Source organism: Ptychodera flava, chromosome 7 (genome assembly GCF_041260155.1).
Source record: "Ptychodera flava strain L36383 chromosome 7, AS_Pfla_20210202, whole genome shotgun sequence".
In the NCBI taxonomy this organism is placed as follows: Eukaryota; Metazoa; Hemichordata; class Enteropneusta; family Ptychoderidae; genus Ptychodera; species Ptychodera flava.
In genome coordinates, this window is record NC_091934.1 from 46,527,411 (window position 1) to 46,544,686 (window position 17,276).

Consider the following 17,276-nt stretch of genomic DNA (forward strand, 5'->3'; position numbering starts at 1 on the left):
TAGCTGTGGTGGCGGAGTTAAAATCGTAAAAGCCAAAACCAGCCCGTAAAAGGCAGGAATCTCGTCTGAAAACATCACAACCGTGGACCCACAGCTAGTTGGTGTCCTGTTATCGTTATCTCAGCCTTCTGGTGATGATGTCGCGCTGTGTACATTGCGCCCTCAACCTTACTTTGCGCTTTCCCTTACGTTTTTTCACCGGTCAAGGTTGAGCGTTGTCGGGGCGGCCATACTGCGGAGGCATCGTGTTTATTTCCCGGTGGCGTTAGGATATTACGGCCTGACATAAATCGTTTTGGACAATTTCACTCTGATGGTGGGTAATTTCACAGTCCCTTGTTGTTCGATACAATGCGAAAGCCGCTGTATGCGTGAGGAATGGTAGGAATTCCCACCGTTCTAGTGCATACAGCGTCTGTACTCATGACATTGGCCAATCTATCTTGACCACAGTCGTGTATCGAACCACAGTCACTTGTGGTCTATTCCGCTCTGCGTATATGCGCCCAATAGACATGTGTACATACATGTATGCCTGAGAAGAAGATGTACACACGTCTATTGGGCTCATAGACGCAGAGCGGAATAGACCACAGGTGACTGTGACCGAACCACAAGCAACTGTGTTTTCAATGCTAAATGATTTCCACACGCGCGCTTTAGCAAAAAGACGTGAAGATCGACCGGTGCACAATATCCCCAAGGTTAGGAATTTTCTTCGAGAAGCACAACTATCAAATATTTTGAATACGTTGATCCCGAGACTTTGACTACCGGCACAAAAGCAAAAGAACATGAAAAATCGCAAGCACATTAGAGTAGGCCTAATAGATGGCTGCGCAAAAAACCTTGCTAATTTCTGTCGTGTGCGGAAGGTTTTATATCATAGTAACCGGTTTTGTATGTCAAGGACAAGGACAGCTTCTACTCCTGCTTCGGATTCACCTGTAATTTCGAATTTTCGGATTCAAAATAATAATTTGTTCACATATCGTCATTTCGGTAGCCTTTTTACGCCTTTCAAGCAATGCTAGTTAGCAAGGGTGCAGAGTGAAAATTGAGGAATATGCAGGGTTTTCCTTCAAATTTGCTCAAATTCCCATGAAATCTGGTTATTTTTGCAAAACATCAGTCCACAGCCCTCAGAACATCCTTCAATCCTATAGGGCTGTCCACAATTAATGTTATTGTTCTCTCACTAGGCTTAATATGCAGAAATAAAAATATTTGTGCGCATTGTTAGATTACGCTTTTGAAAGTTATGCATGCAAGAGTGACGAAAAAAAATCTTCGTAGGTGACTGCTAATGTAACAATGAATACTCAAAGACATGTTCAAGACTCAGAGTACAAGCTGCAAAACAGCTTACGCATGCAACATTGATAAAATTTGTCGGAAGCTGCAGTATCCGATGTCGCGCGTGAACGGCTATAGTTAGAAACAAACCTATAATCATGAACAGTGCTATACTTTTTTCACACTACGTAGTGGCTAATAATGTCAGCTGACCTTCAAGACTACAAATAGATTTTCAAGTAAATCTACAAAGACATTTTTGTATAAATGGGCCAGTCGGTGTTAAATGCAATTGTTTTTTTAGCAAACTATTTACATTGTACTAGGACTTTCTTCAATCTCTTTTATGAGAGTTCCTGACCAAACACTTTAAGTGTACCGGTACCACATTGAGGTAAATTATTTGATTTAAAATATTTCCCACGTGTACTTTGATATTTGCTGAGATAACTTCAGTTTATAAATTTTGTTTGAGAAATTTAACTATCTTGTTATACTTTATGTAAAAATGGATGGAGTGTCAGATATTTTTTTAACTTAAAATAGGGCAAGAGAGAAAACTGAAATGCCAGAATAAAAAAAGGCCGTTGGTGGCGCTCTATATTTTGCTTCATTTCCCGCGTTAGCCTGGCTATGATGCAGAAATGTGTGCATAGATTGATTTCAATCAATCATGGTACAATGATGACTCACTTTTAAACACTTAAAATGACGACATGCATGTCAGTTTATCAGAAGAAAAGAAGTGCTACAAACAAAACAGGAATTAACAGCTCCATGAAAGCAATTGAGCCAGTGGAGTTTTGGTGAGACAATGTCATCAAAGCAATTGAGCCAGTGGAGTTTTGGTGAGACAATGTCATCAATGGCTGGTTCTTTTCTGAGATAAGAAATGCATTTTGATCGGGCCTTATCACCACAAGCAAAGGAGAGTACCAAATCCTTGCCTGTATAAAATTAACAAGTATTTACAAATTGTGATATAAAGATCACTTCTGCTGAATTTCTGAAAGAATATAGGCATTGTGTAGTGACAGCATCGTACAGAGAAAATGTAAGTCTTACTTTGATTTTATTGTTTGTTACAGAGAAACGTCATGGATACAATAACTACCTTTACCGATGGATATCATCTTTGGGTCGTAATCAGTTGCCTAGCGCTGGCCATTCCTGTCGTGCTGTTTCTGAAAAAAAGAACAGTACAACCATCATCCTCTTCACAGATCAAAAGAATGGAAAGCATGTCTTCAAAGTACATGCGGAAACTTTCCCCCTTTGAGAGTGTTTTATATGAATTAAATTCAAATATAATTGGAATCAACTGTTACATGGCAACTGTTGAATCCAATGTTCCCCTGAATCTCAATCTTCTGGAGGAGGCAGCCAGAGTCTTACAAAGAAGACATCCACTCTTTCAAGTACGGATACATGAAGATGAAGAATTGCATCATGGGAGATCTTACTACTTTGTACCAATGGAGGACTTGATCGTAGATGTTAATGAGATTTCAAGTGCATGCTGGGAAGATGTCCATGCAACAGAAACTAAAACAAAATTCGACTTTTCAAGAGGACCATTATGGCGCATGCGTCTTCTCAACTGTGATGAACAGAAACGATCGGAAGATGGGGTTTATAGAAACACCATAGCTACAACATTTTGTCATGCTATCGTCGACGGAAACTGTATTATGAGGGTTCTTAATGAACTAATGGACATCCTTTCTGCTTTATCTAATGGTGATGACGTCAATACGACTTGTTACCCCCGCCTCCCATCAATCGAAGATTTGTTCGAGATCAGAGAGTCACCTTGGTGGAGGAAAATTCTTGCCAAATCTCTCTTTAAAGTAACAGAGCTCTTGACGTCAAAGAAGAAAAAACTGAATCCATACATTGAATGCTTTCAGGCAGAAATCTCAAGAAACCCCTCCGTTGTCAAGGAGACCAGGGCTCTTTCTATTGAATTCACTGAGGATGAAGTGAAGAAATTAAGAAATATCTGTCGTCAGCATGGCTCTACAGTAAATGGTGCCACAACTGCAGCAGCTTCTATTGCTGTTTGCAAAATCATGCAGGGAGGAAAACTGATGAATGATCAGAAAATTCAAACAACTTTTGCTGTGAATATGAGAAATTATTGCCACCCTATGCCTGAACCGGACAAGTCTGTTGGGCTGTATTGTTCAATTTTGGAGCTGGATGTGGTGGTGCCAAAAGATTGCAGTACATCTTCAGGGTTCTGGAAGCTGGCAGCAATGTGTACAAAAGAAACAAGAAACAAGTGTCAAGATGGATGTAAGGATGGAAGAAAATTTCTAGAAATGGTTTCACTTGTGAAAAAAGTTTTGAAGCTATCAACCATGGATTTTATTGGTGATGTAGTAGCAAATAAAGAAAATGCAGGGCGTACTGATGCACTCTTTCTGATGTCCAATTTAGGAGATTGTTCGTACTTTACAAAAGACAAACCCCGGAAGTTTGAATTGGTAAGAAAAGTGAGTGCTTGTTCAGGTTTTAATTGGGAACCGGCATTTGCTCATTATATAGCCACTGTCCATGGTAAGATGTTCTGGAGTCTTGCATACCATACAAATGTTTGTACCAAAACCCAAGCCATGCAGTATGCTGATGCTATTGAGGAGGTCCTCAGGATGGTTATCAATGGTTAAATGCCATAATTTTATTATGTGTCGACTGAATTTCTTTGAGTTTTACATGTTCTGAGTGATAATGAAGTAACCTTTGGAAATATTGCACTCAAAAGTTTTCTAATCTCCAAAAATGATTTATTGAATTTGTACACCCTAGTCAGGGATTCGTGGCATTTTGATATCAAATCAGTGTAGTTGCCTATATTAGTTAATAACAAAGCAGATGATTTTTGTGAAGTTTTGGTGTCGTATTTATATTACTGGTGAAGGTTGGTAAAAATACACTTATACTTATATAATCCCATGAAATTTTTCTTTGTTTGACGTCATCGTACACGAGTGTTTTTCGCGGAGCCGTACAACTTCGAGCCGAAAAATTTCATGGGATTATATATTTATCACATGAACAGTCTCCGAACTCTACGTTAGATAAAATGTGACAAAATTATTTCGTAGGATAGCAGAGATATTCCATCGATTTGAATTTTTGTGGGCCGGATTACTTTCTTTCCAGTTTGCGCATAGCTAGCTGTGAACGGTCGGTTACTCCTGGTGATATGCAGATTACTTTCATTCATAAATGTGAGTCAGGTTTGAAGGCTACCAATCAGGGAGCCGGTGTTAGTCACGTGGGCTTAAATTTCGATACAGAGCAAAGGAAACGTCTGTCAATCACTTTACTGCCGGGGTGGGCCGGTCGATTTGCAATTTGATGACAGCTTCGACCGTCTCTGTTTGTTTTGGTCTGTACGATTATCGCGTGAATACTTTTTTTATTCGGCACCTTTAATATCGCTAGAAATTGTTGTTAGAACAATAAAAACTTTACGTTTCCAAAAGGTAATTTTGATTATTGAACATCATGACAAAGTAACGGTAGTTCTCTTTTTGGAAAATGTGGTGGCCCTCAAAAGGGCCGTTTATGGTTTGGGTTAGATGGCCGACCGGCTTACTGACTTTGGCTGTCCTCACTGCTGTCGTATATCACTGCTACACGACGACGTTTGCGTTTCGGAGACTGAGGTGATGTTGCTCCTCCGATATTTACTGCAACGTTGATCGTGCAATTATTATAAGTTGCAGTACCAAATATTCCACCGACTGCCGCTGTTGCCGCAGGATGTTGAAACGCGGTCGCGGAGGAGACGACGTTGCTGCTGACGTTCGATGTTAACGTTGCCCCAGAAATAACCGGTCGCGGTTCTGGGTTGTTGGCGTCTTCCGGTCTGTCATTTGGTGTTATTTCTGACGCAGTGCAGGTTGGTTTTAAACGTGATGATCGCGAGAGAATCTCCGACATCCGCTGCTGATCGTCGAGCGAATTCACCGCGTAATGGTTCACGCTTTGCACGTTTCGGTGACCGGAGAGCTGCATGATTTTTGTTGGGAGAACTCCGCTGTCATGCAGACGTCTGATGGTTGTTCGTCTCACGCTGTGGTTGGTTTTTTTACCATCGATACCGGCTTTTTTACAGATCGTACTCAAGATGGTATCTAACTTGTTCGCTCCCATCGGTTGACGTTTGAACCAAATAGATGTTTCTGGTTTGTAATTTATCGCCAGATAGAAGGGCGCGTCGTTCGCTTGATGACTTGGCGGTCGACGGAGCGCATACTGTTTATACGCGTACACGGGACAGCGAGAGGGGTCGTCAGGAATAGCGAAAGCCTTCGGTGGATAGGCCCTAGGTTGTTCGTTCACTTTCCCGGAAGATCTTGTCTTATTTTCCCTCTCGTTGAATTCTAAGAATTCGGTGTTGTCAGCGGTATGCTTCAAGGCGATGTCTCCCCACAGCATCTGTCTGCTCTCTTGACAGCCTCTGAACCCGAAGTGTTTCTGGTTGTTTAGCCAAACGAGAAATAGTAGCGCTTCGGGGTTGTGTGTGCCGATCACACCTTTTTCAAAAAGGAGCTCCTCCTCGCGTTCCGTTAATTCTTCGGCTGCATTTGGTTTATTGCCTTTGCCCTGGGTCTTCAATTGGGCACGTTTTGCTCTCAAAGTTGCCTGCGAACTGCTAAATTCTTTATCGCGGCTGATCGAGAATTTGTAACCATTCTCACCGAGGAAGCGATCTATCCCACGCTGGTAGGTCGTAAGCGAGTCTGGTTCGTACTCAGAACCATCTTTTTGACGGACGCCAGCGTAAAAGCTGCCGAGATAGCAGTCAAGGACATCTGGTGGAATTTCGGATATCGGTCTTGTTTCTGAAGGTCGCATAGTACGCATCCACTTGTTGAACTGGTTTACGGCACAATTTGTGGACTGCACCGTATTTTTCTTCCTCTGTTCGGTGATCAGCTCTTGCTTGTCGGTCTCCGAGAACTCGACGTAGCGCGATCGCGATGGCTGAACGTTAGAGGAAACGGGCCGCGTATTTTCCTCCACACCAAAAAAATCATCGGTTCCAGTAGCGCCCAATTCCTCCGCTAGACGGAATAGCTCGCGAATTTCTTCGTCGAGATCTTCTGGACGTTCTTGGGTCATTTTGCCGTGTTTTCTGCTGAGTTTTCGTAGCAGCGAACGTTAGACGCACCTTACCGACTGGCAAAATACTGAGAAAGGCGCAGACGACAAAAAATTTGTCCTAATGTTCCCGCTATTTTCCGGCCCCATCGTTAGTCGTCAGCAGTTACCGTCTGCAGCCCGTCAGGTTTATAGGATATAGTATTTTTAGTACAGTTCAACACCTTAGTATTTAACCAAGCATGTCAAACTTTCAGGCCATTCTGAATACAGCTTATAACAAACAAGTATCACTTTATTTTTTCTAAATATTGTTTACGGAAATCACGCTAAGCTGGTCAGGTAAATACTTCGCAAGCTCGGAGCCGGCCCTCGGAGCCGGCCGCGGCGAGACGAATGGTATAGCGCTGTTCACGGTTACAGGTTTGTTACTAAATATAGCTGTACGCTCGCGACATCGCACACGCAGCTTGAAATGCGGACAAATTTATCAATGTTGCATACATGGCCGTTTTTGCAGCTAGTACTCAGAGTCGTTAATACGTTTTTTAGTATTCATTGTTACACTAGCAGTCACCCACTGAGATGTATTTTCGTCGTTCTTGCATGCGTAATTTTCACAAGTGTTATCTGAAAATGCGGACAAATATTTATTTTTGCATATTATAATAGAACAGTGACGTAAACTGTGAACGGCCCTATACTCATGCCGAAAAAAGTTCCGGTTGATGACGTACAACAGGGGTAATTCGGATTTCTTATCCGTCCTGTTCTACGTCACACAGGTGGGAATTCGGGCCAGTTCATGTGATAATGAAATTAAGTTGATTAAGGTTGGAAGTGAACTTAGAAAATCAGAAAGAAAACTACTTTTATGTACAGCAGTAAATGTAATAAGTAAGAACTGCACACGTTTTCTCTACATTTTGCATATTAAAGATTCATCAACGTTGTAGTTACTCAACCAATGATTTCAGATATTGTAAATACGTCAGTAATTTGATTTTCTCTGCTAAAGAAAATTTCAGTGCTCCATTTGACTTTTGTTCAGTGTATATTCTTGGAATAGTTCCAGCGTGGGACTTTGTGATATTTCGATTTGTAAAGTGGGACAGGTGTTTGAAATTGACGCATTTCCATACTAAGTCTGTATATGAAATTACATAACGATACCTATTTTGAACCTTTTCAGTTGCAATTTCATGCTAGTTTAGTTCTCTTTACACAATGTGCATTTTTACTGGGTGATTACTATTTCAATCTGTTGTAATCCTCTTGCATATGGGCCAGTGGCCTTGAAACGCAATAAACGTGCACTTTATTGCATCTGAACCTCAAAAAAACAAGAGCCATATATGAAAATGTATATCAAGCTGTTGTATCACTCATTGTCTTCAGTGATAATAAATAGCTTTTCCAGTTTACTCGATATCCTTTGATATTTGTCAGATTGTCAACACCAGCTTCAAATCTGCGATGTTTTCATCAGAAGCTGGCTTTAAAGACGACTGTAACATCACAAAACACCAAATGGTAAACGTACACGCTAGTTGTTTGGGATCATCAAAATGCTAATCTTTACTGAGTTATGGATAATATCGCTCTAGGGTCGGCCTAATCCTTCAGATGTATTTTTTACAATATTAATTATTGATTGTCGAAAGTAAGTCCATCTTTTGTGAATGACTATATGATTAAGTACATTTTGAATCGAGCAGAGTCGTCAAATGGAAGTAAACATTTGTTTTTAGAACTTTTGTTGAAGGTTGAGAAAGTATTCGGGATATTTCATTTTGAATGACTTATATTCAGCAGAATCGAAGCGAATCGTTCAACACTTTCTGAGTAAGGTTGCAAATGGGATCGATTGCAATACACTTATTGACGTCAGAGACTTTGAGTCACTTCCAAATTTATGATTCTAACGTACTAAAAATATTTAACACGAATGAAGCAGTTATTAGCATATACAGAACTGAATTATTTATAATAAACATTTAGGGTGTTCCTTCATATTTTGATTTGAATAACTTAATCGGAATCTCGAGAACAAAATCTTGGATCTTGTGACAAAAGCAGAGTCAAACACAAATTACTCAGAAAAATGTGGTGATAGTAATATTATTTAATATTTTAAAACATTCATAAACCCGGTAAACTGTTCTTTATAGTTATCATTCTCTTTATGCATATGATATCATTTAAAAATCTGTCCATTTGTTTTCGTTGTTTTATTACATTAAGAAATTGCTAATAATGTTTGTTTCTAAGATTAAACTGGCGAAACTTACAACACTATAAAAGTTCTGCAAATCGCCACAGTATTCTGAATCATCAAACCCTGGACGTTGTTGCTTTCGCTTCTTGTCAATCATTAGTTACGCTTGATAATGCGAAATTAAAGTCAAACTGCACAACTTGACAATGAATAAATTAATCACTGTTACTTATGATAATATTCTCTTCGCCAGGACTGAACATTAATTTATTTCAAATTAGAATGACATCAAATTAATTGCCATTTTTTTTTTATTAAAAGTCAAAGTATTCTGTTCAAGTTTTACGTCTGAGATAGTACAGGCGAGACCACCCTTGGTGCGTTGTGACTTTCCGGGTGTGGGAGCCATTTTTGCAAGCGGAAGCACAACTGAGATAAAGATGACCCGAAGTCAGTCTTGGTCAACTTAGGCCGACGCTGGTCGCTACATGTCTTTATTTTGAGCAGCTTAGGCGTCTAGAGAGGTTCCCCTTCTTTTGAATCATTGGTCACGGGTATTTGCCTGCCTTTTTCTCCTCTCATTAAATGCATTTCTCCGTCTGAAAAATATTCTATTGAAAACTCTGCATCTACTTTCGTTTCTCTCAGCTGAGGTAATTGTTAACAGGAATTGTCAGGTCATGTTAGGTGTTCATCAGCCCCGACGCTAATCATTCATGCTAACACCGTCCGACAGTCAACAGCATCGTCAACTGTGAAAGACAGACTGTGGCTAAGTTCGCCAATATTTAAGTTCTCGAATTATGGACAGGTGTGAAGTAAGAGTGTCCTGATTGGCCGATACCGATGAAACGCTACACTGATTCATAAGTTTACTCTTCGGATCGACCTCAATTATGGTCTACGAAAACCTTAGAAATCGGAATACTAGATTGTCGTCTAGAACGCTGGTTATTATTAGCCTATTCTTTTGCCTTACTATTTTCTACTGTACGATCGTCGCAGTATTGTGCGCCAACTTCCAGGGAGAACTTGCCCAGCTACGCACGGTCATCACGAACCTCCAACCAGCGTTGAAAACAACCGACAACGAGAAAGTGCTAACGACAGCGAAAGACCAGAAGAATCAGTGTTACTGTGGCGGCAATTCTGTGATTGGTACTGATCCGGATAGCAGCAATACTGCTGGAGACTGGACGGAGAATCCTACTTTTACGAAGTGTTGCTGTGCAAATCAGAACACTTTAGAAAGGGTAATGCTTTTAACGTTTCTCCCTGATATTGAAAGCCTTGATATGCAATATGAACAGAGTAGGAAGGTCTATAAGTTACTGTAATTTACTTACAAGTTGCTTATTACTCAAGGACTCACTGAAATGGTCTTGGTCGGGGCAATAGCATTAACATAACGTTAACAGTACAGAGATTCCATGGACTTTGCTTGTCTTATGCTTTAAGACTGTTATTTAAAAAAGAAAATGAAATATTTGGAGTTCCTGATAATGCTCTAAGCGACATCACATGGTATGTCACTTGTGGATACAAAAAATTAATCAGTGTGCACGTGAAATATTGTCTAAGGTATGTTAGAAAGCCCTTGTGACTCATTTGATACAAAGCGAAAGTGAAAATAGATGATGAAACGAAGCGTCTTATTGCAAAGTTACTGTTTGCCAAAGTATGGCGCAAAGCCCAATGCTACTGCGAAAATAAGTCTTCAATACTGAAAGGCGCATGTTCATAATGTGAATGAATTATTCGCTTTGTGACAATCCAAGTGTATATATTGTATACAGTACTTTTACCATAAAGTTGAAATAATTTGAGGACTGGGACAGGAAGCACTTTGATTGACTTAACAAATTTTAGAAAAAAATATTATAAACTGACGTCCGTGTAAAAGAGTGCGTAACTTTCATTTCTCCTTGTCTTTGTCGTTACTAAGCGACCAAAGCATTGTTCAAAGTGTAGCGTGATAAACATTAGATGTTAATATGGCCTCGTAACTCGACGTTTTCACTTCGAGTAGAAATCGATCGATCTTGCGACGTTTTCTAAGGAGAAAAATCTTAACAGTCTCCGCTCGGTACATCCAGTCGGAGACGGAAGCTTCAATTTAGGATGTATTTTTGTAGTTTTTCTACTGCCAACAAAGTAATCGTAACTTGACTCTAAAATCATGTTGAAGTAACTGCAAAACACAAATGGGCTTGCAGATGTAGCACCATAGTTATTGCTGAAAAATGAATTACATAAAAGACTGTAAGATTGTAATTGTGCCATTTAACAAACTAATAATGCGGATTTTAACGGACTTTAATGATCATTAACAGTATCGAGAAAATAAAATATGAATAAAATAATTGTTTATCTAAACAGTTGATCGCAAAGTTTTACGATGAACAGAGATGGAGGCATCATAATCTAAGACCAGGTAAGTTTTCGAATTGAAAGTTACGTACAGTAGTATATTTTCCAATGCTGACGTCATCGTAAATGATCTCATATTCTTACATTGGCCACGATGCAACACCCAAAAGTCCTGCCATAAAGCAATCATAACACTAATCATTTATCAGTTCCCAAGTCGGAGAATATGTGTAAATAATTTAAAGACGAATAAAGTTTACAACTGGAAAAGATAGGACAGAAATCTTACGTGTTTCACATGATGGCAGCTGTACTATGATGACTGATTCATGGAGTATCAAGTCCCGCGAGATCTCGTCAGTAACGACCTGCTTAGCATTTGAAGCTTGGTTTCCTAAAAATTGTGTCTATACATGTATTAGTAAGTGTATTGGTTAGTGATTAGCATTGGAATATGCAAACGACCTGAAACTTTTTGCCATCAATGGGAAATATTTATCCGCCTAAATCAAGCATTATCTACTAACCCACGCTACATTGTATTAGTATCACTAGATTGGATGAACAAGTTTCTTCCATGGCTGATAAAACTGTAAGTGTGAACTATGAATATCAGTTCATATCATGCAAATATCGGTTAACATCATGCAAATATCGGTCAACATCAAGAATATGCTATCATGCAACCTATGCCATTTTGATTATTTTTGAATCACAGTGCGAAATTACATAACTCTCGGAAAAATTGAAAGATTGGTGGAGTCTATCACACAACGGAACGGAACGAACGTACAGGGATCTTCAGGAATTGGGGCTATCATTCCTGTCGCAATTCACGTGACCAGTACTTTAGACTGCTTTAAATCTAGTAAGTATAAGTCAGTCTATTTCATATGATGAAAAGGTTTTATTAGACAGAGAAATAGACCGAAGGGGGACTGGCTGACAGACACAGCAGTCGTGCAGACAGTTTGACACTGTAATGATGATGAGCGGACGCAAGTACCATCCAACGGAATGAGATGAAGATGTGCAGACAAACGACAGACGAAGAAAGAGAAATATGAACTGGAAAGAGACGGATGAGAAAGATGATGATGATGATGATGATGAGAGAGAGAGGGGGATCCTCAAACGGTCTTTCAGGGAAGTTTCATCACTATGGAGATATGAGCTAGCACTGTAGATTTCTTTGTTGACCATTACTATTCGCTTTGCAAGTTTTTTGAGAAGATCAACAGGTGAATAATATGACATGTGTGATGAACCAGGAAAAGAATATCGAAATGGATCCTTACAAAAAGATCATAATTACAAGAATGGCATCGAGGCCGCCTTTCTATCATAGTATACGCCACTACGTGCTGGTACACAAGTGAAAGATCAGTAGGTGTACACTAACCTTATGATGTCCTTTCGGTTTATAAAAAGGGGTCAAACAGACAAACAAACAGCATGTCATGGGTATTTCTGTATTGATGACCTAAGACTAACCATTTTAGCTACTGTTGACACACAGAGTGAAAGAGTACATTACATGCAATAGTTACAATTCCCGCTTCTACTAAACAAGCTGCAAGGGTAGTCACAGTTTTACTCATATTTGTAGGTTGGGTCGATGACTTGGATCAAGTGCCCGTTACTAAAGACGGTACGCGGAAAGCGAACTGAAAGTGGAAGTACATCTTAATAAGTAAACTAAATTTGATAAAACTGTCACAATTACATAGCACTCAGTAGAATTTCGCTCAATTTTTATAGTATTTATCAAGTTTATTCAATTAGGGCTTGTTCTTGTAATGACTATTATCCAATGACTGATCCAATGACTCTGGTTGGACAGTACTGCTAGAAGGACATAGCGAGGGCTGACTGAAATAAGGACGAAGAGAAAGAGATTTCAAAACTCACAGGAATCCGGAGGAAAAACACTCTTGGTATATTAAACCAGAACGTATTCTGTACGCATAGCTTTCACCAGCAGCTTTTACCAGCTGGTGAAAACGTTGTGATGTGAAAAACATTCAATGACACCATCTTGAATTACCTACGTCAGCTTCGTCTGACTAGATGTCAACCGATCATACCTTATAACTACAAATCCACTTCAAAATGCTGTACACATCACAACCAATGAGCATAGTAAAACAGTTAGAAAATGACAGATTGCGCTACTCATCGACAGCGATTTTTGAGGGATATTGTTGACTGCATATATATATTTTCGACCTCGACCGAACTCCTCAATGATATCATGACGAAAGCGTACAAACCAAAAGTGAAAGAACATGAGGCTCTGAAATAAATCTTAGTCTTTATCGCTAGGTGCTGTTGTGCAAATAAGCTCTCCGTGATATTTATAGGATACAATAATGTATTCTTCACGATCAAACTAATTAACTTCTTGCCAATATCTGAATCGCTGCTGGTATAATGTCTATTGATTTCCTTGAAACACACGATTTTATGCATAACCATGTTATAGCGGATGGTGTTCTTCGCATGCAAATTTGCCGTTTGTACTTCAAAATGAGAAGCATACAGCAAGACACATTTGGATTTGTAAGAATATCTTAAGATAGTCTTCTTGTCGTGTCCTTTTCTTTACTATTTTGATTTTTTTTTTGATAATATTGCTTTAAGGCGAACCAATAGGAGAAAAGGTCAAAGTGGGCCGCTGGAATTCTGCCAATGGGATCTCGTTCGCCGAACAAGTGGGTAATGACGGTTATCACGTGATTGTTCCAAAATCTGGTCTCTACTACGTATATTCGCAGGCGAGTTGCTTTGATGGCAATCCTTTTAAATGTCTTGCATTTAGGATTTATTGATTGCCGTCTTAAAATTAATGAAGACTTTTCACAAGAAGAGCCAATAAAGTTTGAGGCAATAAGCATTGAGAAGACACTCAACTCATCTTTTGGTTACGCATTATTCTAAGTTTTTGCCACTATTAAATACTATGTAGTAACAATGTTACTCTTCTTTTAAATTGATAAAATGAATTGTTTGATTACAGGTAGGCTTTCAAGATGACAGAACTGGCGATGACATGACGGGCAGTGATGAATATTTGCATTACACGGTGTTAAGTACGTGAATGCATTTGATACTTCGTGCAATTGTAGTGACTATGAAGCATTAATGATGGACGAGGCCCATGCTGTATTTCATTGCTTTGAGAAGGGACAACTGTGGTATTCCAGAGAAGAAAGCTTCATTACAATCAAATGTTCGATAAGAACCTGGATTAAAAAAGTAGGCCTATGCACCTCGAAAGTAAAAGACTTAAACTTTTGCTCAAACTTTCCTCAAGGAATCTTTCAACAAAGCTCTTTTAAAATCGAGACTAAAAATCGGGGGTCATTTTAGTACTGGAGAAAAAAATACTGAAGATTTACCGATATTTGAAATTCAAAATGGCCGCCATCCCTGTGTTAGCACTATGGGGAAAAATAAATATTGGACTTTCGAAAAACTAAGACGGTTAAAGTTTTTCTTATACCAAGCGCTTCAACATGAACCCCCACGAGCGGTAGATCAGAAAAAAATGGACAAGTTTGAGAGTCTTATTATGTCCTCGAGGCGCATTCTACCTTAAAGGGACATAAGCTGTAACTTGTGGCAAGTTTTTCAGTATTCTGCTTCTGTATATCAACTACCGTGTCTGACCCTAATCCGTTTGCCATGCTGAAATTTCGAGTATTCTTTTTGTCCATATAGCTTGTATGTCATTGTGTGTAGTGATCATTGTTTATTGTTTACAAACGAATTCTAGTCCGGACTTGAATACAATTTTCAACAATAACAATGTAGATTATACTCATATAGGTTGTGTTGATATGCTAAATACTTGGCATTAAATTACAGTTTAAGGATTCAATGCAGATAGTGTAGGGAAACCACAAAACAAAAGTTCTGAAAAAATAGCCGAAAGATACAGCTTATGGAGCTCTAACAAACAGACGATACGGGAACCTTGGTTACACCCTCGGTCAGTCACCCCCATTCCTCGGTGGCGATGTATCCTAAACAGCTGAAAGTACAAAGCACAAATTCTACAATGTTCCGTCAAATAGGGGAGAGCTTTATTTTTGCAAAATTGTTGGTTACGCGTCAACTGTGCTTAGATTGGGCCGAAAGTAATGTTAGAAGGTTTGTCAAAGTCTACCTGAGGCGAAAAAGGATCAAAACGCGGTAAATATGCGAAAAACCTTCACATGGCATGTGCCTGGAGGGTACACAAATTTGAGTTCTCAATCTACTCCTCCTAAGAATATTGAAGTCACACAAAAGTTACCCAAGAAAATATTAGAGGTCGTGCTAACCAAAATTTGTCGGTTAAAGTGGTAATAGCATTCTATCGCTTTATCCGATCACAACCGTTCAGTTTATTTAAACTAAACGACTTTTTTATCTTCCAGTTAGCACAGCGTATTCGTTCAAAAATATAGATCTCATGAAAAGCATTCAAATCAGAAAAGGTGACATTGCCTATGTCAGCAGCTTCCATTCTGGATTGTTCAAACTCAGAGAAGGGGACAAGATCTACATGAAAGTTTATCTACCGAGCAGTGAAGTCCAGTTGGCGTGCCGTCAGGAGTCAACATACATGGGAATGCATCTAATCAGTGAAGAACAGACTGCATGAAACGAAGAACTCATTGTATTCTGGGCCACGTATACCAAATAAATGCATGTTTCGAATACACTAACCCTAGCTTCAGCTTTGCGTTTATGCATTTTACATGTGAAAGGAAACAAGTTGCAACATTTGAAGCTGTAAAAATCTGACAAATATCATTTTCGTTAATTATTTGTAGACCCTCGTTTCCTTCAAATTTCGTTAGTAACTTTTCTTTCGAAAGAATTCATGTCGGCAAAGTATTTTTGACGAAGAAGTAAACAATGCCAAGGTATTTAGAATAAAAGATATATCACACCATAGGTATGGATTATCTATGACTCTTTGCAAATGACGACATCTTTGTTTGAAAGATCGTCCATTTAATCTAGCATACTGCATAATTACTTTTGCATGCATTGAAATCACGTAGTTTCATCGTCTAAACACAGTCTGTATGCATATGATGTCAAATTTTATAGTTGACAACTGAATTCTTGTCCGGACAAGAATCCATTTGTTAACAATACAAAATGATAAAAAATATCAGTCTAAAATTGTACACTTGTCCAGTCAACAAATGCAAAAAAGTAGTCTAACCTCAAAGAAATTACAAGTCAATCATTCACGTGGTTTGTACTCGGGACATACTGTCTGGTGATATATAGAAGTGAAAATCGAAAGCTGCAACATTGGACTGTTATTCGGTTTATGTCTTAATTTTAAGGGTTTAGGATTAAGGGTACATTGTCTTTTTGCTTAGTATTACTATCCGCATTACGGTATCGCCGAGCATTATCTAGATATTGTATTTTGTGAACATTTATTACCATTGTGTCATCTTCCAATTTTATTAAATCATATCTGTCAGGTGAAATTTGTCGCTAAAATGAATAAAAGCATCACAAAAATAACTTTACTCATAACAATTCTTGCAGATTTGTTTTTATTTGATACTCCTTAATGACATTCTACAGTGTAGAACTATAGAAAAATTGAAGGTAGCCTAGATTTAGTATTTGCATAATTAATGAGTTAGATTGGTCATTAAAACAGCCCATCACAACTTAATGTGTATGTATCAACTAAATACAATTTATGGTAAAGAAAACACTACCATTTATAAGAAATTGTTAAGTGAGCAAACCCTCAAAGAGGTGCCCAGTTTTACTGAGTATTATAGCTGTAATAGTTGCTAAAATACATATCGTAGGTCATCGTGAGAGCAAGCAATCATATTGGTAGGTCACAGGTAGTCATATTGGTAGGTCACAGATAGTCATATTGGTAGGTCACAGGTAATCATATTGGTAGGTCACAGACAGTCATATTTGTAGGTCACAGGTTATCATATTGGTAGGTCACAGGTAATCATATTGGTAGGTCACAGATAGTCATATTGGTAGGTCACAGGTAGTCATATGGGTAGGTCACAGGTAATCGTATTGGTAGGTCACAGGTAGTCATATTGGTAGGTCACAGGTAATCATATATTTGTGGGTCACAGGTAATCAAATATCGTAACAAAATTTGGGAGCGATAAATTTTGTTCCGATACTGGTCAAACGAAAGTATTACATCAGCCAAACGATATAAGGCAAAGTGTAAAAAGTGACAGCGAATAAATTTTGGATCTTTGATGTCTTATTT

The 17,276-nt window shown here is 38.8% G+C and overlaps 2 protein-coding genes across 2 annotated transcripts; both read left to right on the plus strand.

Moving 5' to 3' along the window:
• The first annotated feature begins 206 nt into the window (after window positions 1-206).
• On the plus strand, window positions 207-7,843 carry LOC139137703 (uncharacterized). Its single transcript, XM_070705939.1, has 2 exons — window positions 207-316; window positions 2,385-7,843. Exons 1-2 carry the CDS (start codon window positions 314-316, stop codon window positions 3,966-3,968), a joined length of 1,587 nt encoding a protein of 528 aa, XP_070562040.1. The 5' UTR covers window positions 207-313; the 3' UTR covers window positions 3,969-7,843.
• Window positions 7,844-9,255: 1,412 nt separating this feature from the next.
• Window positions 9,256-16,555, plus strand: LOC139137705 (uncharacterized). Its single transcript, XM_070705941.1, has 6 exons — window positions 9,256-9,885; window positions 11,012-11,066; window positions 11,721-11,870; window positions 13,646-13,779; window positions 14,022-14,094; window positions 15,427-16,555. The coding sequence occupies exons 1-6, from the start codon at window positions 9,529-9,531 to the stop codon at window positions 15,651-15,653; spliced, it is 996 nt and encodes a 331-aa protein (XP_070562042.1). The 5' UTR covers window positions 9,256-9,528; the 3' UTR covers window positions 15,654-16,555.
• Window positions 16,556-17,276: the final 721 nt, after the last annotated feature.